General features: G+C 50.0%; 1 protein-coding gene and 2 long non-coding RNA genes across 4 annotated transcripts in view; 2 read left to right on the plus strand and 1 right to left on the minus strand.

The window, feature by feature from the left end:
- LOC141370014 (uncharacterized) overlaps window positions 1–12330 on the plus strand; it is a 29217-nt gene extending 16887 nt beyond the window's left edge. Inside the window, exons 3-4 of the long non-coding RNA XR_012373672.1 lie at window positions 11558–11921; window positions 12036–12330. This is a non-coding gene — a long non-coding RNA (uncharacterized lncRNA). The remainder of the gene's footprint in view (window positions 1–11557; window positions 11922–12035) is intronic.
- A 2605-nt stretch (window positions 12331–14935) lies between these two features.
- Window positions 14936–22739, plus strand: LOC141370013 (uncharacterized). Of its 2 annotated transcripts, XR_012373671.1 has the most exons (5): window positions 14936–14994; window positions 18441–18543; window positions 20979–21055; window positions 21434–21477; window positions 22605–22739. It is a non-coding gene; the product is annotated as an uncharacterized lncRNA (long non-coding RNA). The 2 variants fall into 2 exon arrangements; XR_012373670.1 differs by lacking the exon at window positions 14936–14994 and having other exon boundaries at window positions 18174–18543.
- The window catches only part of IGDCC3 (immunoglobulin superfamily DCC subclass member 3), a 40309-nt gene continuing 36951 nt past the window's right edge, over window positions 20424–23781 (minus strand). Inside the window, exons 10-14 of the mRNA XM_025884232.2 lie at window positions 23475–23666; window positions 23235–23339; window positions 22585–22723; window positions 22212–22431; window positions 20424–21940 (exon numbers count right to left, since the gene is read on the minus strand). Coding sequence (XP_025740017.2) covers window positions 21710–21940; window positions 22212–22431; window positions 22585–22723; window positions 23235–23339; window positions 23475–23666 — 887 coding nt within the window. The 3' untranslated portion in view covers window positions 20424–21709. The remainder of the gene's footprint in view (window positions 21941–22211; window positions 22432–22584; window positions 22724–23234; window positions 23340–23474; window positions 23667–23781) is intronic.

Below are 23781 nucleotides of genomic sequence, written 5' to 3' on the forward strand. Positions count from 1 at the left end.
GTTATGTCTCTTGCTCCTGAAAGTAATGGCTTTATGAAGAAGAGGTCATGTAGTGTCCAGGGCCTAGTACTTCAGGGAGTGTCTCTGGTGTGTGCTGCATGCGATCTGCTGTTGTGTTTTGGCTGCTCTGTCCTTCAGGCCAGTCATCTGCCCAGCTCTACTTGCCTGCAGTGGGCAGTGTTTGGTCCCTGGCCTGAATGTGGTGGCTTTTAACTAGGTGTGCTCTGGCCTGCTTGTGAAATGAGACCTGTCACCACGTCCACCAGAACTTAGGCCCTGCAGAATTCTTGTTGGGAGTTGTGGTGTGGGCAGGGGTTTGTGCAGGTCTTCTGGGGAAGAGGCCCAATGTGCTGCGACTGAGGCAAGCCTGACTGAAAAGGACAGTCCTGCCAGAGCACAAGAGGGGTGGGACCTGGTGTAAGCAAGTTAGGCAGCCAGTGTCTATGCAGCTTCCCTCAGGTGGCTCTGTGTTCATGCTGAGGGCCAGGGGAGGGAAATGGCACCAGCCAGGTCCTTTGTTCCCGGTCTCTCTCTCTCAACATTGCCTATTAGGGGCATGCTCCTAGAAGAGCAAGTAATCTCCCCACTGTGTGTCCCTAGGCTTGATTTCCCCATTGGTCAGGGGAGGGTCTGAGTGAGCTTCCACACTGTATGCCCCTAGGTTGTTTACCTGCCTTCTCTCCAGGAGCAGCCTGGATGCCTCCACACTGGAGCCCAGTCCAGCCTGCCAATACTTTAAAAAACTTCAGGATTGGGGCACCTGTGTGGCTCAGTTGCTTAAGCATCTGCCTTTGGCTCAGGTCATGATCCCAGTGTCCTGGCCCCACATCAGGCTCCCTACTCAGTGGAGGGTCTGCTTCTCCTCCTCTCTCTCCCTCTCTGCCTGTCGCCTCCCTCCCACCGCCCCTGCTTCTGCTTGCTCCCTTTCTCTGTCAAATAAATAAATAAAATCTTTAAAAACAAAAGCAAAACAAAAAACAAAAAAACTTCAGAATTTGAGCCCTGTTGTGGCAAGAAGTCACAAATTTCTTTTTTTTTTTTTTTAAGATTTTATTTATTTATTTGACAGAGAGAGACACAGCGAGAGAGGAAACACAAGCAGGGCGAGTGCGAGAGGGAGAAGCAGGCTCCCCACGGAGCAGGGAGCCCAATGCCGGGCTCGATCCCAGGACCCTGAGATCATGACCTGAGCCGAAGGCAGATGCTTAACGACTGAGCCACCCAGGCACCCCAAGAAGTCACAAATTTCAACCCTTCTTGTTGTCCAAGCCAATGACCATAGAAAAACATTCTCCTTGTGTATTCCCGTGTGCTCTTCTCTCTCTCTCCCTTCTCTACAACCATGGCTCCCTCCCCCCTGCAGCACCATGTGTCTGCACTTCCTACCTTCTTCAATGTGGCCTCTTCTCTCCATTTAGTTGTGGGGTTTGTTCTGGCAGTCTTCAGATTGATTTCTGGGGTATTTAGGATGATTTGATAGTTACTTAGTTGTGTTCATTGGATGCTGTGAGCCTAGGGTCCCCCTACTCTGCTGCCATCATCCCCCTTATGTGATCCTTTCTCTTGATGAAGGGACCAAAAAGCACTCATGTTCAGTCTCCCAGGGCTCCTGTCATATTGTCATCCTTTATTCATTCATTCCACTAACATTTTCAAGACTTCCATCAAAAACACAATTTAATATTTTTTCTCATGAACCCCACATATTGAAAGAGTTTTGCCCATTGCACTTATCAAGTAAGAATTTATTCTTTTCCTATTTGTAATTAATCAAAAACATATTTGACCACCAGCTAGAGTTCTGATCAGCATGAGGAGACTAGGGTGCTCTCTAACGCTGGCCCACGTTGGGGAGGGCGATGGGGAAGGGTACAGTCATGGACATGTAACTGGGTGGGGCCCATGGGTGTGAGAGTGCCTGGTTCCGGGGGCCGCAAACAGATCAGGTTTGGCCACTCACCACTGACAAAATACAAAGGCAGAGAGTGGGTGGCAGTGAAACAAGAAAGTAATTTGTTTCAATGAGGCAACACCAGGAAGACTGGGACTAGCATCTCAAAGGCTGTCTCCAAAGCGCTGCAAATACTTGTAGGTTCATACAAGGAGAAGTATATATGGAGAAGGTGAGACAAAGGTCAGTGAGTACGTGCAGGTGGGCAGTAAAGGTCAGCTGGATCATTGTCTTGGGGTCAATCTTGGGCAAGGTCTTGCTGCCTCAGGGCAGTCCCTATTGCTTGAGGGGGTGGTTTCAGTTCCCATCCAGGGATGCTTTGCCCGCGGGGTCTTTTGCCTGAATTGAGAGATTAGCTGCAAAGAACTTCATCAGTTAGAAAGGACCCACTGAGGTCAGAATGGAGCAGTTGAAATCCTCTGTCAGACGTGTTGAAGCAGCTCCCACCTCTGAGACTACCTTCTCCTCGCTGTGTCCTCAGCCCCAGCCTGGGAACCACGGGCTTCTAATTTGCACCCCATGGGACAGAAGTCTGGGCAATCGGGCTGTAGCAAGAGTGTGAAACTGGGTGGGGAGATGTGTGTTCTCTTCCCAGACCTGTGACCTCCCTAGTCCTGAGTACCCTCCCCAGGGCTTGATTTCCCCATCTGTCAGGGGAGGGCCCTAGTGAGATAACCTCCAGATTTCCCTCCAGGCTCTGACCTTTTAGATGTTAAACCCTGGACTCAGGAGAGTAGAGGTGAGAGTGTGACAGAAACCAGGAGCACAATTGGTAATCAGAACTGCTCCCACTGGTCCGGCTGGGCTTGTCTGAGAGACACTGCTCCCTGTGGGGATGAAAGACAACGCCAGGCCAGAGCAGGGCTGTTTGGTCACACCAAGACGGCCAGGGTGGACATGCTGGAGCACCCCATACACATGCGCACTCATACACACGCGTGTGAACAACATGCACGCGTAAACGTGCATGTGCCCATTCATCTACATGTGCATGTGTATGCACACACACACAAACACACTCATCCCAAGTGCTATATGCTACGCAGCACCAAGTTTGCAGACCTGCCTGCTTCTCTGCCCTGGATCACCAGCTACCGTTTCTTGGCATCTGTCTGGAAGGCTGAGTATGGGGCTTCCTGCTGGCCCAGATATTTCAGCGTCTCTGAGTGGGCTGAGTCCACTGGTCTGCAGCCTGCTTTTCAAGAGCAGACATCAGGCGAGGGATGCAGGCTTTCCTCTGTAACTGTGCTGCTTGGGGTCTCCACTGCTGCTTCCCATTTGGTAATAGCTCATGAATCTTAGTTCTTCTCCTGTATCTGCCACAGGATGACAGAGGCGGGCAAAAAGGGGGCTCGCGTTGCCGATGGGTAGGAGAAGGGGAGTGACGGGGTGGGGGGGCGGTGGATAGACAGCCAGCTGAGGAGAGGAGCTGACTCCATATTGGCCCACCAGGGGGAGACCTTGGAACATTCACATCTGTATCCCTTCATTTACCCTGCACCTCCTGGGCTCAAGAGGGTTTCTGGAAAGGATGAATAGATGCCTAACTAGATGAGGGAGATAAGGACCTGAAGAGACAAAGGAAGGAGGAAGGCAGGTGGGGGAGGGGAGGAGATGAATAAACCTAAACTAGTGGGGACAGGCTTAGGGGGAGCTTTTCTTTTTACATGCTAATTAAAAAGATTGACACTGTGGGGCCTGGTAAGAACACTACATTGCAGACATGGCATTTCTTTTCCTTCCTATTTCCTCTCGAGATGAACTCTGTCCCTGTTATGCTGTGACCCTGGGCAATCTCTCTCTGAGCCTAAGTTTTCCCATCACTAAACTGGGCCTTCCTTTCCCTCAGTGTCATCAAGAGAGTCAAGTGAAATAATGGAATGAGAATACTGCTTTGGGAAACAAACATATGTGCCTAATCGCAGGGATGACATGCACACACTAAAGCTGAGAGACGGTGTGGTACAGTAGTTATGACTCAGGCTCCCAAGTCAGATTGCCTGAGTTCCCATCCCAACTTTTCCCCTTACCAGCTGTGGGACCTCAAGCAACTTCCTTAACTTCTCTGTGCTGCAGTCACTTCATCTGTGAAGCAAGCATGATGATAACAGTATCTGCCTCATAGGTTTAGTGTTAATGTGTGTTGACAGAGGTGCTTGGTCGCTGGTCTATGGCACATAGGGAGACTATTACAATATGCAGTACTACAGTCAAGCCACTAGTGCACTCTGCTGATCTGAGTCAGAACAAAAGAAAAACAAGGGAATCTCAGTTAAAAGAGCTGTAGGAGGGCACCTGGGTGGCTCATTTGTTAAGCGGGTCATGATCCCAGGGTCCTGGGATGGAGCCCCGCATTGGGCTCCCTGCTCCGAGGGAAGCCTGCTTCTCCCTCTCCCACTCCCTCTGCTTGTGTTCCCTCTCTCGCTGTCTCTCTCTCTGTCAAAGAAATAAAATCTTAAAAATAAATAAATAAATCTTAAAAAAAAAAGCTGTAGGAATCTGAAGAGAGACAGTGTTTTATCTCTAATTTAAAATTTTCCCCAGTGCTACGGATTTGTGGACATATGTTTTAGTTTCACTATGTGACCATTTCATTGTGGTGTCATGACTTGTTGCTTTGTGACTTAAGTTTTTTAAACATTTCATTACTGTTCTTGAATAGATAATACATCCACAGGGCACAAAATTTGCAAGGTTGCTGTGACATGTCCTGGCTGAGGCACAGGGCTCATGCATGCATCCGGTGCCCACTTTGGGCAGAAAGAAAGGATGGGGACTTGAGTGGGACCTTGGCCCAGAGGCAGCAGGTTCACTCCCAGCCCTGGCTCCAGGGGCACTGGCCAGTCTGGCTGAGGAGGACTGCAGGGTCAGAGAGGCAGATGGATAGGGACCAGGGGACAAGGAGAAACAAGGACACAGGGAAACGAGAAAGAAGCCAGGTTAGTGTTTAAAAAGAAGACAACAGACCCAGAATGGAGTTGTTTATGCTAAGCCCCAAGTCACCAAACTGAGACTTAATTTACAGTTTTGGCTCTCCTAGAAATGGAATCTTAAATCAGCCAATCAGGAATTACCTGATCAGGGCGCCTGGGTGGCTCAGTTGGTTAAGCGACTGCCTTCGGCTCAGGTCATGATCCTGGAGTCCCGGGATCGAGTCCCGCATCCGGCTCCCTGCTCGGCGGGGAGTCTGCTTCTCCCTCTGACCCTCCCCCCTTTCATGTTCTTTCTCTCTCATTCTCTCTCTCAAATAAATAAATAGAATCTTAAAAAAAAAAAAAAAAAGGAATTACCTGATCAGCACTAGCAGCTAATCTGCCTGATAGATAGACCCCTGTCATCTAAAGGAAAGTGACCTTGCCATATCGAATCTACTTTTTGCTCGTACAACTTCCTTGCTCACCCTCCCTTCTGCCTATAAAAGTGTTTCGTTTTGTACAGCTCCTCAGAGCTCCTTCTGTCTGCTAGGTTGGATGCTGCTCGAATCATTAAAGAAAGCCAATAAGAGGGGCACCTGGCTGGCTCAGTGATTGAGCATGCAACTCTTGATTTTGGGGTCATGAGTTCAAGCCTAGCCTCACATTGGGTGTAGAGATTACTTAAGAAAAATGAAAGAAAGCCAGTAAGAGCTTTAGAATGTTCTCAGTTGGGGGCACCTGGCTGGCTCAGTTGGAAAAGCATGTGACTCTTGATCTCATGGACTTTGATCCCACATTGAGTGTAGAGATTACTGAAAAAAAAAAAAATTGTGCTCAGTTGAATTTTTTTTTTTAACAAGAGGATAATTCCAACCTGAAAACAAGAATATCTAGAGATTAAATCATTTCTGAATCAGCTAAAATCAGTGGATGGGGCTTGTTGGGATTGAATTAGGTGTTTACCAATGGGAAAAGCTCCTAGGATCTCTTTTCTTTTTAAATTGAGGTAAAATTGGTAAATAACATTGTATGTTTCAGGTATACAACATTATAATTCAACATTTGTATGTGCTACAAAGTAATCACCACTAAAGTCTACTTACCATTATCAGCGTAAAACTGAGTCCCTTTATCCAGTTGTGCTTGCCTCCCCACTCCCTCTCCCTTCTGGTAAACCTCTATCTCTTCTCTGTATCCATGAGCTTGTTGTTGTTTTTTGTTTTTTTAGATTCCATATATAAATGAATTCTTACAGTATTTGTTTTCCTCCATCTGACTTCTTTGCTTAGCATAATACCTTCGAGGTCCATCCATGTTGTCACAAATGGCAAGATTGCATTCTTTTTTTATCACTGAGTAATATCCCATTGTATGTATGTATATATGTATGTAAATACCACATCTTCTTTATCTGTTCATCCATAGATGGACATTTAGGTTGTTTCCATGTCTTGGATATTATAAATAATGATGCAGTAGATGGGGTGCCTGGGTGGCTCAGTTGTTAAGTGTCTGCCTTCAGCTCAGGTCATGATCTCAGGGTCCTGGGATGGAGCCCCACATCCAGCTCCCTGCTCCGCGGGAAGCCCGCTTCTCCCTCTCCCACTCCCCCTGCTTGTGTTCCCTCTCTCGCTGTGTCTCTCTCTGTCAAATAAATAAATAAAATCTTTAAGAAAAAAATAATGCAGTAGACATGGAGGTTAGGTATCTTTTTGAGTTAGTATTTTCATTTTCTATGGATAAATACCCAGAAATGGAAAAGCTGGATCATATGGTAGTTCTATTCTTTTTTTTTTTTTTTTTTTTTTTAAGGAATCTCCATACTGTCTTCCACAGTGGCTGCCCCAGTTCACGTTCCCACCACCAGTGCATGAGGGTTCAGCTTTCTCTATATCTTCTCCAACACTTGTTGTTTCTTGTCTTTTTGGTAATAGCCATTCTAACCAGTGTGAGGTGATATCTCATTATGGTTTGAATGACATTTCTCTAATAATTAGTGACGTTCAGCATCTTTCTGTGTGCCTGTTGGCCATGTGTGTCTTCTTTGGAAAAATGTCTATTCAGATCCTCTGCCCATTTTTTAATTGGGTTGTTTGGTGTTTTGTTGTTGAGTTGTATGAGTTCTTTAAATATTTTAGATCTTAATCCCTTGTCAGATATGTGATTTGAAAAAAATCTTGTCCCATTCATTAGGTTGTCTTTTCATTGTGATGATGGTTTCTTTCACTTTGTGGAAGCTTTTTAGTCTGATTTAGTCCCATTCGTTTATTTCTGCTTTTGTTTCCGTTGCTTTTGAAGTCAGATCCACAAAAATGTCACTAAGACCAGTGTTGAGGAGCTTACCACCTATCTTTTCTTCCAGGAATTGTATGGTTTCGAGTCTTCCATTCAGATCTTTAATCCATCTTTTTAAAAAATCTTTAATCCATTTTGAGTTAATTTTTGTGTATGTTTTAAAATAGTGGACTATTTTCACTCTTTTGCATGTGACCATCCAGGTTTCCCAACACCATTTATTAAGGAGACTGTCCTTTCTCTATTGTATGTTTTTGGCTCCTTTGTCATAAATTAATTGGCCATATGTGTGTGGGTTTAATTCTGGGTTCTCGATGGTATTTCATTGATCCATGCATCTATTTTTATGTCAAACCAGACTGTTTTCATTACTGTAGCTTTATAGTATAGTTTGAAATCAGGGAGCATGATTTTCTAACCTCCAGCTTTGTTCTTCTTTCTCAAGATTGCTTTGGCTACTCAGGATCTTTTGTGGTTCCAAAAAAATTTTAGAATTATTTTTTTTTAAGATTTTATTTATTTATTTGACAGAGAGAGACACATTGAGAGAGGGAACACAAGCAGGGGGAGTGGGAGAGGGAGAAGCAGGCTTCCCACTGAGCAGGGAGCCTGATGCAGGGCTCGATCCCAGGACCCTGGGATCATGACCGAGCCAATGGCAGACACTTAACGACTGAGCCACAGAGGTGCCCCAAATTTTAGAATTATTTTAGTTCTGAAAAACTCCTTTGGAATTTTGATAGGGATTGCATTGCATCTATAGGCTGCTTTGGGACATTTTAACAATATTAATTCTTTGGATCCATGAGCACAGAATATTTTTCCATTTATTTGTATCTTCTTCAATTTCTTTCATCAGTGTCTTTTAGCTTTCAGAACACATATCTTTTCATCTCCTTGGTTAAGTTTATTCCTAGGTATTTAAGTCTTTTTGATGTAATTGTAAATGGGATTGTTTTCTTAGTTTCTCTTTCTAATAGTTCATAATTAGTGTATAGAAAGATTTTAGATTTCTGTATTTTGATTTTGTATCCTGCAACTTTACTGAATTCATTTATTAGTTTGAACAGTTTTTAGTGGAGTCTTTGGAGTTTTCTCTATATTATGTCATCTGCAGACAGTGACAGTTTTACGTCTTCCTTTCTAATTTGGATACCTTTTATTTCTTTTTCTTGTCAAATTGCTGTGGTTAGCACTTCTGATACTATGTTGAATAAAAGTGGCAAGAGTGGGCATCCTTCTCTTGTTCCTGATCTTTGAGGAAAAGATTTCAGCTTTTCATCATTGAGTATGATGTTAACTGTGGGTTTGTCATGTATGCCCCTTACTATGTTTAGGCACATTCCCTCTATACCCACTTTGTTGAGAGTTTTTATCATAAGGGGATGTTGAATTTCGTCAAATGCTTTGTCTGCATCTGTTGAGATGATCCTCTGATTTTTATCCTTCCTTTTGTCAATGTGGTGTATTACCTTGATTGATTTACAGATGTTAAGCCACCCTTGCACCAGGGTCCACAGAGCAGCCTTGGGAGAGAAGGAAGCTGCCCATGGAAGAAAAGCAGTCCTAGTCCTATCACAGACCACTGGCGGGGAGTAAGGATGCACAGGGTCTTCGTGGTGATCACGAGGCGGGCTCCATTAGGTCCACAATGCATGTGCCCCAGACCCAGCAGATCCCCTCATTTCTACTCTACAGAAACACATGCTGATGAGCACAGGGAGACAGTGGCAGGTTCGGTGCAGCACTGGAAATTGGAAACATTATTTAGCATATCTATATATGGAAGTCTGTATGCCATAGAAAAAGGCCCGGAAGGAGGGCACTGGGCTTGGGACAGTTGAGAGGGGACTTAGGCAACATTTTTTTTGTGCTTTAAACAGGAGAATGCTTCTGGGTATTGCTTGTTTGAACTAAATTAATATGTTTTTCTTATACTTGAAAAGAACCAAATTGATCCCAAAAGAGGAGGGATTTGGGCAAAAAGGAGAGAAAGCAGAGAGGTTTGGAGGTGAAGGAGGAGCCATGAGATGACAGGGAGAAAGATGGGCAGAGAGGCTCTTTTGGACTCTGGTGAATGACACGCAATCTAATTCGTCCTCCAGCTCCTCTTCCAGGCTCTTCAGCAAGGACTCAAACAGCTTTTTGATTCATTATTGGATAGCTGGGCTTTTCTTTCAAATGTAAAACTGAGATCACCCACAAGGCAGACTGGCATTATTCATGGAGAACCTTCTATGGTGGAGCCTGGGCGTATAGGGGGCAGTAAGAGCTCCACAGTGACCTTTACTACCTTGAGATAAATCACTCAAGGAGCCAGAAACAAAGGGTTGTGGAAGCAGAGAGGAGGGAGCATTGATTCTTTCAGAATTATGAAGGCCTCATGGAGGTAGAGATGTGGCTGTGGAGCGCTGATGCAAACATAGCAATGTTCCAGTGAGAAGAATTGGGAAAATGCGTCTTAGGCTGTGTTTGGTGGACTTCCTCCCAAGGTTCTAGGTTGTTGTCTGTGGGTGGGAAGAGTCCCAGAGAGCATGCTCATCTGGTGGCCAATGCTAAAGGCACCTCCATGCCAAGAAGCCTCTAGGAGGCTGAGAACAAACATCAGCTGAAAATCCTGGGTCCCTCACCAAAAACAGTTGGCGTCATGGGCTTCCAGATGTGATGCCCTAAAAGGAATACAGCATATGAATTGTTTGTAGCAAAAATTATTGTCTGATTCTCTAGTCAGGAGGAAACATGAGACAAATCCACCTTGGGGGTCACTTGCGGGACAACTGACTTTGTCCCTTCAGAAATGTCCATGTCAGGGCGCCTGGGTGGCTCAGTCGGTTGGGCGTCTGCCTTCAGTTCAGGTCATGATCTTGGGGTCCTGGAATTGAGTCCCACATCAAGCTCTCTGCTCAGCGGGGAGCCTGCTTCTCCCTCTCCATCTGTGCTCTCTCTCTCAAATAAATATATAAAAATCTTTTTAAAAAAAATGTCAGTGTCAGGAAAAACAGAGAAGGCTGGGTCTGTTCTGGAACTGCAGAGAGTAAAGAGACATGACAGCCCAGAGAGGGGCGTGAGTCTTGGTTGGATCCTGGATCTGGGAAACACAGCTAAGGTGGATGTTGTTGGACACCTGGGGACGCTGGATCGTGGACTTTGCATTAGATAATAGCTTTGAATCTTTCTTTTTTTTTCTTTTAATGATGGAAATAAAAAGAACGTTTACATGATGTTTCCGTGGGGTGGGAAGATGCAGGGGAAGAGAATCCATTCTTTTACAAAGAGAATGCAAGTTTGGGTTCCGGTCATGGCCCCGCCACTGCCTACCTGTGACAACAGGAACCCGTCATGCTCGGTGCCAGTCCGAGCCCGTTTCAGCTATGGGCACAGGGACTGGGTGGTGCCCACCTGGTGAGGCTGTTGAAGGCCGACTGCGTGTATTCAGGAGAAGCTGCAGCCAATGGGTTAACCCCCTTCAGTCCCCTGGTCCTTCTGGAAGCATCCACAGAGTCAGGCCCTCTGGGGGGCTCCCTTCGCCCTGTGTGGGGGAGGCAGGCCAGGTTGCTTCCCTCTGCCTCCCACACCCCGGTTCTCAGCCAGCCCGGAATAGGTGCTGTGCTCCCAGCCAGAGTTTTCAACCGCAGGGTGCAGCCTGGAAACATGGTTTAGATCCCCATTGTTGGTTTCCAGCAAATTAAAATTTATCTCTCGGGGAGGAAATGAGGGGGTTGAGGGTTTTTTTTCTTCTCCTTAATGGGTCCTGATGAAGGAAATGAATGCAGAGAGGGAATCAGAAATACGATCCGCTGCTTGCCGGCTTGGAAAAGTCTGGGGGCTCCCTGCGCCCTCACAGGGGGCAGCTGGGCACAGGGTGTTTTATTGTGTAATTAACCTTGACCCCTCTGGGTTCAAAGAGAGAGGTTAGTTGGAAATAAATCAATAGTCTGGTCTGGTCACTTCAAAGGCTTCAGAACCCGCTGGAAAATTCCATATTGTTTCAGTGTGTAAATTGGAATAGGCTGTGCAGTTCTTTTTGAAAGGCTGGGAGGGTTAGGCCTAAAATTGAAATTAATTGTGTATCCACTTCCCTTAATCAAGCAATCAGGAGGCTTTATTGCGTTTCTTGTTGCAGGGGCGGGTGGGAAGGCCCTGCAGAAAACACCGTGTGACCTCTGTGTGGCCACTGGGCAGGGCTCTGGGACAAAAGGCATCTCTCCAAGCTTAGGAAGCACCTCCCCTCCCCAGCAGCGAGCAGCCTTTTATTCGGACATGTCTGAAATTCTCAGAACCAGCATTTATTGAGTACTTACTATGGCCCGGGTGCCAGGGATTTTCCTGGGATTTTTCTCATCTGATCCTTACAACAACCCAGTTGGATTAAGTACCATGATTATCTGCGTTACAGATGGGGCAGTGGAGCTTCGGAGGGCTGAACTAGCCAGTCCAAAGCCACTGTGAGCTTTCCAGAGTCTGTTGCAGTGCTGTGGCTCAAGGAATGAACATCAGAGCCCCGGGAGAGCTGCAGATCACCCAGTCTCCATTCTCCTCCCCGAAGCCTTCAAGAGAAACCAGCCCTGGCCGCCTTTCCCAGAGTCTCTCTTGGCTTCACGTCCCCGTTCACCTTCCCCCTCTCTCTCTTCTTTCTCCACCTGCCCCCCCTTTCCTTCAGCTTTGCTTTCCTGCCCTCTGGCTTGCTTTCCACAAGCATGTGCGTGGTTAGGGCTTCTGCCCGCTCTGGCTGGCTCACAAAGAGGTAAGATACCGTGCTCGTCCTCAGGAAACTCTTCCTAAATTCCCCAAGCAGGACTGACAGGTAGACACCGTGTGCAGATTTGCTGCGGAAGGAAGTAGTTCTGTATGAGAGGGTTAAGCAAGGGGCAGAGGAAGGGCAGCAGCAGAAGTGGTTCTAACCGGAGAGAACCAGGGAGGACATCAGGAGACGGCCGTGAACAAGGACCAGTGGAGTGGGATCATTCCAGGCTGAAGGAGCTTCTTGCAGAAAGGCCTGGAGGCGGCGTTGTGCCTGGCACATGCTGGAGAAGCCAGGAGCCCGGCTTGAAGGATTGGAGTCCACGAAAGGAGCCAAGAATTGGGCTCTGTTCTGAAGAAGAAGAAGAAGAGCAGGCGTGGTCCTGAGTGCTTTACATGACTGACTTGTTTACTGCTCACAACCTTCGAGGCAGGTGCTGTCCTTCTCTGTGGTTTCTAGAGGAGGAAATGGTCCCAGAGGGTCGCCCAGCTGGACAGCAGCTGAGTGGGGATTACAAACCCAAGCCTGTGCTCTGAGCCGCTGGATTACGCTGCCTCCCATGAGGGGGCCCTTGAACGCCAGGCCAAAGGTGTTGTATTGCCCTGGGGGCAATGGGAAGCGATGGCAGGTTCCTGACCTAACCTGCATTTTAGGACGTGCCCAACTTCCTCAACCCTCCTACTCCAGGGTCTGACATCCCTGGGTCTCTCCTCAATATGCAGGAAGAAAATCTTCATCTCGGCCCGTTTAGAGCATTCCCTCTCCTCCCCACCATGAGACTCCCCTGTCCTTTCTCCTCAGCACCCAGACAGCAAGTCAGTAGCCAGTATGGGCTTAGGACAAGGAGGCCAACGTTCCAGCCCCAGCTCCACCACCTCACTTCTCTGGGCCTCAGTTTCTGTTAAGTGAGAGGGTGACAGAGAGTCCAGCCCTGCCCCCCACAAGGCTTTGAGAAGACTCAGATGAGGTAACGGGGAGGCATTCCACAAAAGGCCACCAGAATTAGTAACAGAGGCCTCATCATTATCACTCAGGACTCCACGGAGTCTCTTTCCCTTCCCTGAGGAAGGCCCTGGCCATTTGACCCTCTTGCTGGTTCCCTTTCCACCCGGAAGGCCACACTGAGCTTTCCTCAGACACGTCAACTGTGCAAAAAAGCATGTGCTCTGGAAGTCTCGTAACCATTCATTCATCTCTTTCTTGGACATCTACTAAGTGCCAAGCCCCGTGCAGCAGATGATAGCTTCCTGGCTGCTGCTCAGAGGTCGCAGCCCGCCTTTCCCCTTTGCTCCGCTGTGCCTTCAGCCTCAGAGCCCTTTCCGCCTCCATCATTCCTCTTCGAAGCCTTCCTTAATCCTGGACTCCTAGGAACTGCGTTTTCTTCTGTTTCCACAGCTTGTTGCTGTTACCACTCAAGTGAGCATTTGGATAGATAGCAGTAATTTTATTCACGCCTGTGCAGTCAGTTCACTGAGGGCCTGCTCCGCCTCCCTTGTGTGGGGCTGAGCACATCTGAGCGGCGAGCTTCCATCCGACCGTAGTCCCCATAGCTGTAATCCTCACCAATTCCACATGGTGGCAGCAAAACCCTCCGGTCACAGCCCTCCTCGGGGAGAGCAGAGCCTCCAGGCTGGGCTGCTGCGACCGTCCAGGGACTCCCTCGGGGGCACGGAAGCCAGGCCAGGTGCGGAGGTCCCTTCGAGCTTGCCCTCTCCTTTATCCCACTCTTCACCTTCCACTTGGGGTCACCTTGCCCTGGCCACCCCAATCTCTCTTCCTGTAACAATGGGATCACTTGAACACAAACTGCACACTTCCCTTATTACAAACTCATTGAGTCCTTTCAGCTACTTTTTAAAAAAATTTTTTAAATTTTATGCTTTTTTAAAATTTTTTTTAAGATTTTATTTATTTACTTGACCTAGAGAGAGCACAAGCAGGGCGAGCGGCAGGCAAAGGGAGAAGGAGAAGCAGGCTCCCCGCTGAGCGGGGAGCCCGACGTGGGGCTTGATCCCAGGACCCTGGGACCATGACCTGAGCTGAAGGCAGCCGCCCGACCGACTGAGCCACCCAGGTGCCCGATTTTTTATTATTTTTTAAAAGATTGATTATTTGAGAGAGCGCTCACGCGCCGGGGGAGGAGCAAAGGGAGAGGGAGAGAGAATTTCCAGCAGACTCCCAGCTGAGTGCAGAGTCCCACCTGGGGCTCCAACTCAGGAGCCTGAGATCATGACCTGAGCCAAAACCAAGAGTCAGACGCTCAAGGGACTGAGCCCCCCGGGCGCCCCCACCTACTTTTTTTTTTTTTTTTAATGACAGTTTATAAAAAGGTAATTCATATACCATACAACTCACCCATTAGAAGTGGGCAATTTAGTAGTTCTTAGTATATTCACAGGGTTATGCAACCACCATCACAATCAAATTTAAAACATTCTCATCACCCCAGAAAGAAACCCTGTGCCCGTTAGCACTCGCTCCCCATTTTTCCCTAACCCCCAGCCCTAGGCAACCACTTATCTCTTCTTGGTCTCTATAGTAGATTTGCCTTTTCTGGGCATTTCATACAAATGGAACCATACAATATGTGGTCTTTTGTGACTGGCTTCTTTCACTTAGCATCAAGTTTTCCAGTCCATTTTACTGCTAAATAATATCCTATCGTATGGATATACCACATTTTGTTTATCCATTCATCACCTGGTGGACATTTATTTCCACTTTTTATCTATCACAGATCTTGTAGCTATGAACATCGACGTACAAGTTTTTGTATAAACTTGTGTGTTTTCATTTTTCTTGACTAAACACTGAGAAATGGAACCGCTGGGTCATCTAGTAGCTCTGTGTCCATCCTTTTGAGGAATGGGCACTGCTTTTCACAACAGCCGTGCCATTTTACATTCACATTGGCAGCGTGTAAGGGTTTGGAGTTCGCCACATCCTCGACGGCACTTGATAGTATGTGACTTTTTCTTTTTTTTTAAGATTTTATTTATTTATTTGACAGAGCACAAGCAGTGGCAGGCAGAGGGAGAAGCAGACTCTGCAGAGCAGGGAGCCCGATGTGGGGAGCCACCCAGGTGCCCCAAGTATGTGACTTTTTTATTCCAGCTATCCTAGTGGGAACAGAGTGGTATCGCATTGGGGTTTCGCTTTTTATTTATTTAACGTGCTATTGGCCACTTGCATATCTTCTTTGCAGAAATGTGTATTCAGAGCCTTTGCCTATTTTTTTTAAATATTAAGTAATCTCTACACCCAATGTGGGGCTCAGACTCACGACCCCGAGGTCAAGAACTGATTGCTCTACTAACTAAGCTGGCCAGGTGCCCCACCTTTGCCCATTTTTAAATTGGGTTGCTTGTCTTTTTATCATTATTTTTATTGAGTTATGAATTTTTCATATATTCTAGATACAAGTCCTTTATCAGAGATATGACTTGGAAATATTTTCTCCCATTCTGTGCTTGTCTTGGTACTTTCTTGATGGTGTCATTTGAAGCACAAAGTTTTTACTTTTGATGTGGTTTTTTTTTTTTTTTGGTGGTTTTTGATGGTATTTTTTCTTTTCTTGGATTGTACCTGTGGCATTATGTCAATTTTTGCCTAATCCAAGGTTACAAATCTGTACATCTACGTTTTCTTCTACGTGCCAGCTTTTACATTTAGGTTTTTGCTCCATTTTAATTGTTTTTACATGGTGTGAGGAAGGGGTCCAGATTCATTCTTTTTCATGTGAATATCCTCTTGTCCCAGTGCTTTTTGTTGAGAAGTGTCTTCTTCCCCATGAATGGTTTTGATATCCTTGCCAAAGTTCAATTTATATGTGAGGATTTATTCCTGGGTTGGGTTTTCAGTTCTATCCTGTTGGTCTGTCTGTCTGTCCTTATGTTAGTTACCCCACTCTGTTCATTACTGTAGCTGTGTAGTAAGCTTTGAAATCGGGAAGTGAGTTTTCCAACTCTGTTCTTCTTTGTTCCTTGTATTTCCATATGAATTTTAGGTTTAGCTTATCAGTTTCTGTAAAGAAGCCAGCTGAGTCGACAACCCTTTGAGGTAGGAGCATATTATCCCAATTTTACAGATGAGAAAACTGAGGCCTAAAGAAGTTAAGGCAACTCCTCACAGTCACATGACTAGAAACGGCTGAGCCCAGGGGTCAGACCACACCCGTCAAATGCCACCTGGGCCAGACCACCGCCTCAGCTCCAGGGGATGCCATGCTTCTCACTAGGAGACAGAGCTCGTCATTCTCAACAACAGAGCACGAGCTCTGGGCTAGCTCCCAGGTGGCAAAAGGCTGAGAGTTTCTGGCTGGTGAGCCACCGGCTGGAGTTGGAGAAGCTCCTCCATAAAGTGGCACCCGAGCAGAGCGTGGCAGAGAAACCACTCCCTCTCCTGGGGCTCCAGTTCTTCCTCTCCTAGCCTCAGCCCCAGTAACTGGGGGTTTAGTCACGGGAAAGATGACCCCAAGCTTTCAGGCACAAAACTCCCCTGTCGTTTAACCCAAGGTGGTACCATACCAGCCAGGGATGGGACCAAAGAGTTTACTCTTTGTAGCTTCGTGACAGTGTCCCCAGCATTCCAGTCCGATGTCCTCTTCCTGCGTGCCTGCCTTCAGTTCCTGAGTGGGTCCTGGGGATACAAAGTCTATCGTGGGGAGCCAGATCATGAGGCAAGGAAGTAAATGCAGGGACCTGCACAGCACAGGACATGATAGGCATTCAGGGGAGAAGGAGCCCCAGGCTGTGGGCATTTTGGAGTGATGGCCAGGGCCAGACCCTCCTGCAGTGTGGCAGTGGGCACATGGTGCAGGGTGACCATCTGTGTCCTCGGGAGATGCAAGTCCAGGGTACATCCCTCTTGAGCCCGAGGAGCAAGGTCTTTCGCTCCCTGGTCAATCTGGCTCCCTTGGGCCTTCTCTCCCCCTCTACTCTCCTCCCCCCTTTCCTACCCCAGGTGGCCCCAAGATGGCCGGGGAAGCAACAGAGTTCCCAAATCAGACCCTATAAAGCTGTCTGTGAGAGGGGCATGGGTCTAGATCTCCCCCTCCGTGACCTTGGCCTGGACCATCTCTGGTTGTCCCCACTCCTTCACTTCCGCTTCTGGTCCTGATCCCCCTTTCCCCGTCCTGAGCGAGGTGACTCCCTCCCCGCCACCCTTTTCCCTCTCCCTTCCCTCTAGGCTCTGGAGCACAGTTCGGTTTTGAGGGTCTGACTGGGTTGAGTGGAAGGGGCTTCAGGCAGGGTGTGGCCAGCCCGGTGCTAGCCCTGGCCCTGCCTCTAACTTCCCTGTGCCCTTGAGCGGCTCCCACCCTGCATCTGTCTCACGAGAGAGACCGTGGTCCCTTCCAGTGCTGGTATTCTGCGCTCTACCGACCCAGGCGGGTGGGGCTCTCAGGCGTGCACCGGCCTCCTTGCAGGAGAGGGAGCAGGCTGTGGGTTCACAGGGGCCTCAGGACTGGACACCAGGATCCCTCTTCACTGACGATAGGGATGTGACCCCTAAACAGGGCTTGTGTAGGAGTCGGGAGCACCGTGTCCTCCAGCCCCAGCAGCAGCCCCTTCTGGCTGGGTCCTCTTGCGGGGAGCTTCTTGCTCACCTAGCCCCCAGCTCCCACGTGTTCTCCACCTGCCCCCCGCCCCCGAAGTGGTCCTGTGATAGTTTGAGAACATGTCCATAACGTTGACTCTACTCCCATCAGAAAGTGGAACCTGCTTCCCCTCCCCTGGGATAGGGCTGGCCGTGGTGACTTGCTTCTGATGAACGGAATGTGGCGGAAGTGACACCACATGATGTCCTTGGTTAGATTCGAAGTGGTGATGCAGTTTCCGCCTGGCCGGAAACTAGTCTCTAGTCACCTGTCCTTAGACCCCAGCCACCGTGCTTTGAGGAAGCCCAGGCCACTTGGGGAGGCCACGTGGGGTGTGGGAGCCAACAGCCAGCATCAGCCACCTGACGTGAGAGCCAGCAAGCCCTCAGATGATTCCAGCCCCAGCCTTCAAGCCGCAGCCACCGCTGCCTGGGAAAGCAGACAACTGTCCTGCTGAGCCCCTCCCAGACTGCAAATGTCTGACCGAAATAGATGGTAGATCAAGCCACTAAGTTGTGGGGTGGCCTGTGACCGAGCGTTAGACAGTTGGACCCTGTTGCAAGCCCGGGCAGTGGCTGCTTTCTGCCCCTTGGGGCAGAAAGTGTTGTGTATGGGGGTCGGTGTCTTCCACCTGAGGCCACAGGACTATTGGAGATCGGGAGCCAGATTCCAGCCAGGCACCCCCCCCACCCCGCTTTGACTCCTATTTCTGCTAATCTTCCTAATTGGAACCCTGCTTCCCTTTACCTTAGCTTGGTCCAGCCTTGTTAGAACAGGCCCTGCCTATATTTGCATGTATGCAACTTGCATACATCTACGTGGGTCATACAAGGTGGTTTCTAAATGTTTCTGGATGCCCCCCTGGGGAAGGTACTAGCCTCTTGGACTCTTGGAGGGGACAGGGACACTGGGGTTCACCTGGTCTACTCCCATCCCCTGCAGGATCTATTTGACCAGATGACAAACCCACGACCTTCCCAGGCAGCCCTCGGATGGCTGGTGTTGTTGAAGAAGTCCTGTGTTGCAAAGTTCTGTGTAAAGAGAGGTGAGGTATTCCGTCGATATTTGGGCTTGGATCTTTTATCTGGGAAAATCTGGGCAAGTCAACCACTTCCCCCGGAGACTCAAGACAGGTACTGTGGCGGCCTCAGCCTTCTCTTTCTCGGTTCAGCATCCACACACCATCACTGTTTCTGGCCTGACCTGCAGGCCTCTTCCAGAAGGGCCAGTCCAGGGCTTTCAAATGTTCTTTTAGGAGCAGAACCCCGTTTTCTCTCTCATGACCCTGAAGTCATGACCTGAGCCAAAATCAAGAGTTGGACGCTTAACTGACTGAGGCACCCAGGTGCCCCCAGAACCCTGTTTTCAAATGAAATCTCATGAAGAGCCCAACGTATTAGATAAATTGGAGCCGCTCTTATTGAGTGTGGGCAGGGAGAGTGGAATCCCCCTGCAGAGAGGTTCACCCCCATACCCCTCCCCACAGCTGGAGAAGCCCAGCTTGCAAACCACTGTCCTGGTTTGCTCCTCACAAAATGTGCCTCTGGATATAGAGCCCAGCCCTCTAGACCTGCAGAGCTTCTCAGGGTGAGCCTTGACTCTCCATTTCCGCAGTAGAGGCAACACTGACATTCTAAGCAGTTGTATTGCACCATTGCCTTTTGCTAGGCTTGAGGCCCACTGAGACCTCCAGATCTTTGTCAGCACAACCACCTTTAAGCCAAGTCTCTTGGCCTAGCCTAAGCTTTGGCAGCTCCAGACACCTGGCTTCAGGAGCCTGGACTGAGGAGCGGACAGGGAGTAATGGAGAGGCCTGGCCAGGAGTTATGGCTATACAGCCATAACTGTAACCCTGGAAAGAGTCACTCAGCCAGATCCCATTCCTCAACCGTAGATTGGAGACAAAAATAGTCCTTCCTGGCAAACATGCATGAAAAGTACCCGGCTCAGTATGGGAGTGACTGGGCTCAGTATGGGAGTGACTGGTCTCAGATTCCTCACTGCCAGCTAAGGAGGTATAGAGCAGTGGTCGGAATACAGACCCTGGAACCCGGTGGCCTGGTCTGGACACAAACTCTGGTCCTACCATAACTGGCTGTGTGAGAGTTTCGACATTTCCTTCATTTCTCTTACCCTTTCTCAGTTTCACCATCTGTAAAATGACATGACGATAACTCGACAGTCTACCTCCCAGAAAGGGTGCGGGGACCCAGGGAACCTCCCTCCGTGTGGGGGCCCAGGATACAAGGTGCCTATAAGTGGTACACGGGGGCTGCCGTTATTCTGGACTCTGACCCTGTGAGGGTCAGCCGGGCCCACCAGTGGCCCCCCTAATCCCAGCACTGCCACCCCTGCCCAGGACCTGACACAGCCACCAAAAAACTCAAGGTTCACTTTGGCAACAGGACTTTTATTCAGTCAAAATGAGTACAGTGTGACAAAAGTCAGGTCAAGTCAGGCCAGGTGGCTCCTCACCCGGCTCCTACCCCAGACCACTCTTCCCGTGGGAGAGGGGTTTCCGGGATGAGGGGGCTGCCAAGAGGCCAATGCAGGGACAGAGGGGGCACTGTGTGGGAGTTTTGAGGACCTTTGGCACAGGCCCAGCATTTGGGAGAAGGGGCAGACTGCCCTTTCCCGAGTCCACATGGACACGACTCCAGTCTTCTAGGAAAACACCACAAATTCTATCTTCTTCTTCTAATTAACTAAACTTGGGGGGGGGGTCCTAGGGGGTTGGGGGTCAGGGACTTTATGGTCTAATCTCATACTTAAGGAATACACTTTTTTTTTTCCTTTAAAAAAAAGTTTTCCTTCTATTTAAAAAAAATGAGTTAACCAAAAATAGGTCTTTGTTTTCTTGGTTTTTTTTTTCTTCCTACTTTACGTATTTCAAAAAACACCACAACAGAAAAGAAAAACAAGAAGTCACAAGAACATAAATCTTTAAACACACCTTGTATAAAAATATCTTCCAGCCGCATCTGCTGACAGTGGTCGTCCCACTGTCCAGGGGTTGGGTCAGGCTGGCTGTGTCCCGTGGGCTAGAGGGCTGGGCCATGTCTGCCAGGGAACCTCCCGACCCAACACACGCACACAGCGGTCACACGCACAGTATGTTCCAGGGGCCAGCCCACTCCCGGGTCTCTGGGTCTGGGCAGGATCAGAGGCAGGCTTCAGGGTGACCCTCCCCAACCCCACCCCGGCAAGGCCCGGGCAGGGAGTGGGTTGTCGGGATCCCAGTGAAGGATCAGTTGGCGGAGAGGGTTGAAACTGGAGTGGGCAGACGAGACAGGGTGGAGCAGCGGCAGTGTGCTGGAAGGTGGCTGGTTTGGAGCGATGTGTACTTCAAGGAACACATTTTCCTCTCATTTTTGGCTTTTTTTTTTTTTTCTTCACATTTTCTTTGACTAATTCCATCTTTGTTTCTGTAGGTCCTGAGAGGCCCACCGTTGGTGACTTAGCCTCTGGCCTCCTCTCTAGGGGCGGGATAGAAGGGCTGCGGGCAGGAGGAGGGTCCAGTGATACAACACAGGCCCGGATAGCCAGCGAGCCTTGAGGTAGATGTTTTCTTTCACACCTGGAAATGGAAGTGACCAATGTTTTTTTTTTTTTTACTTTTTTTTTTTATTTTTTTTTTTTTTTTTTTTTAAACTCTGGACAACCATATGGGGAGGGAGAGGGGGTTGCCCCCACAGGGGCTTGAGGTAGGAGTGCATTTGGGGCTCTGTGGGGTGGGGGGGGGCTGAGGCCACAGCCCAACTCCCCCAAGAACATTCATTCCGGCTGAGGTAGGTACTGAGAGCCAAATAGCAAAAATCCATCCTGAGAAAACAAGGTCAGTGGAGGGTGACAGTGTCAGGGGCCCAGCCACAGCAGGGGCGTATTTTTGGAGTCTAATTCACCTTCCTCTCTCTTCTCTTTTTCTTTTTTTAAAGGAAAACATTAGTTCCATTCCAAGTCATGTGGATACCAGACAGAGGTGAGGGGGGGACATTAGTCCAAGGGAGAGGCTCCTGCAGAAACCCCGCCAGGTCCTGGGGAGGGGCGGGGCAGGGGGGTCCCTGCTGAGGCTACTTTAGGTCTTGACCATCTGAGGGTCAGTCAGGACAGAAATGCTGGGAAGCCCCCATCTGAGTCCCACATGACAGGAGAAATCTTGCCTTTGACCTGAGAAGGGGGTGGTGCCCCCTCCAGGACCTGCCAGACACTGGCTACTGTCCCGAGCGAGCTGGCTGGGCAGCTGGTGCAGTGGGAGCCTGGGTAGCCTGTCCTTCGCTGAGGAGGCCGGGGCCTCCGTCCTGGGGTGGCAGGGCGGCTGCAGGGCCTGTGCTGGGGGCCTTGGCTTCTGACATCATCTCTTCCAGAAGGCTGAATCCCTCGAGTGGCAGCATGGAGAACTGGGTCTCCTCACTCAGGGCAGGGTGAGGGTCTCCCAGATCCTGCTGGGGAAAGGGCCGGCGCACCGGCGTCAGCATGAGGGTCAGAGCCCGCGAGCCCCCAGCCAGAGGGTCAGGCCCTGGACCCAATCCCACTCAGGACTCCGGGCCACCCTGCCTGATTCAGGCACTCAGAGAGTGGCGCCGGCTGTAAATTCTGTGCCCGGAGCTTGGAGAAGGCCGAGGACCCAGGCTTGTGAGCAAGGTGAAGGGAGGGCCGGACGGGGAGGTGGTCTGCACCTGAAGCAGGAGGCTCGCTTGAGGTGGGGGCACTCACCATGGGTCTGGGGTCAGGTCTGGGGTCAGGCCGCCCCGCTGCCCCAGCTGGGGGGAACAGCTGTTCCAGTTCTTTCATGTCCACAGGCTTCTTATCTCGGCCCAGCTGGCCCCGCTCTCCCCGGCCCGCCCCATTCAGGGCCAGGATGCTAGGATCCCTTGGGCTCCGGGGGCCCTGAGGAGGGGAGAGCTGGTTTTCTACATCCTTACACAAGAGGACCCTAAGGGTTGAGCCAAGAATTAGGGGGAGGGTTTGGGAGGGGGAGCAAAAACAGAAGGCTGGACACCGTGAGCCCCAACTCTGCTTTTCGCCCCCCGCGGCAATGCCTTCCCTAGGGCCCCCCCCGCCCCCCCGCCCCCTGCCTGGGACCCACCTGCCCCTTTGGCCGAACAGGAGGAAGAGGACGCAGAAGATGATGCAGGTGACCCCGATGTGGATGCCAATGACGAGGCCTGTGGTGGGCATCTGGTTGGTGGGCTCCTCCTTCCGGCAGTCACACGGTGGGCTCAGGGCTAGGGGCAGGGGAGGGTTGGGCCCTGTGGCTCTCCCAGCCCGAAGCTTCTCCAGACACCCAGCCTCTGGGAGCTCCTCCTTCCTCAGCTGAACCCGCCTCCACGTCTACATCCGCTTTGCCTTTGGGACCCCAGCCCAACCTTTTCTGGTTCTCTTTACCCGCTACCGAGTACTAACTTTGTGCCCGATACTGCACATAACACCTCTACATGGACCATTTCATCCTTACCACGGCTTTATAAAGTAGGTGGTATTAAAAATAAATAAATAAATAAGTAGGTGGTATTATCCCTATTTTATAGAGGAGACAACGGGGACTCAGGGTAAGTAACTTGCCCACGGTCACACAGCTAGAAAGTCATACCGCCAAACCTCAAACTCAGATCTAGGCCTAGGTTCTCAAGGGCCCCATGTGCTGTTACACTCGCCCACCTGCCCTGGGTCCCCGCCGCCCCCTCCTCCCTCCGCGAGCACCAGTCTTGAGCCCAGCAACCCCCTCCCCCAACTCACCTGTCCTCTCAGATGCTCCCCTCAAAGACACGAAGCGGACCGTGGCATTGCCCTCCCCGTGCTGGTTGTAGGCGAGCAGCTTCACCTCATACACTGCGCTGGGGTCTGAGGGAAAAGCAGTGCTGTGCTGAGTGACCCCCCCACACCCCAGCTCCCACCGGCAGCTCTGCTGCAGCAGGGGAATAGAGGTGACCCCTGCGCCGCACCCCTGCCCAGCTCCCCACGCGCGGGCTGCCTCACCGAGCTGGCTGAGGTTGTAGGAGGAGACCGTTGCAGGCAGCACGATGGGGCCGGTGAAGGAGGCCCTGCTCCCTGGGCGGTAGAACAACTTGAAGCCGCCCTCGTGCTGGGCCAGCCGGGGCCAGGGCCCCCACCGCAGCTGCAGGGACGAGCTGCCCAGGACCCGCACCGACAGCGGGGGCGGGGCAGGGGCTGCAGGCAGAGGAGGTCCGGGGGTGAGGGGCTGGGCCATCTTCCACCTGGGGCCCCCACGAGCCTGGCTGCTCTCTGGCCTCTGCCCCAGGGCCTCTGCTTGCTCAAACCCACC

The sequence above is a fragment of the Callorhinus ursinus genome, unplaced genomic scaffold, assembly GCF_003265705.2.
Source record: "Callorhinus ursinus isolate GAN/ISIS: 27379988/994484 unplaced genomic scaffold, GSC_fseal_2.0 scaffold25, whole genome shotgun sequence".
Lineage (NCBI taxonomy): Eukaryota > Metazoa > Chordata > Mammalia > Carnivora > Otariidae > Callorhinus > Callorhinus ursinus.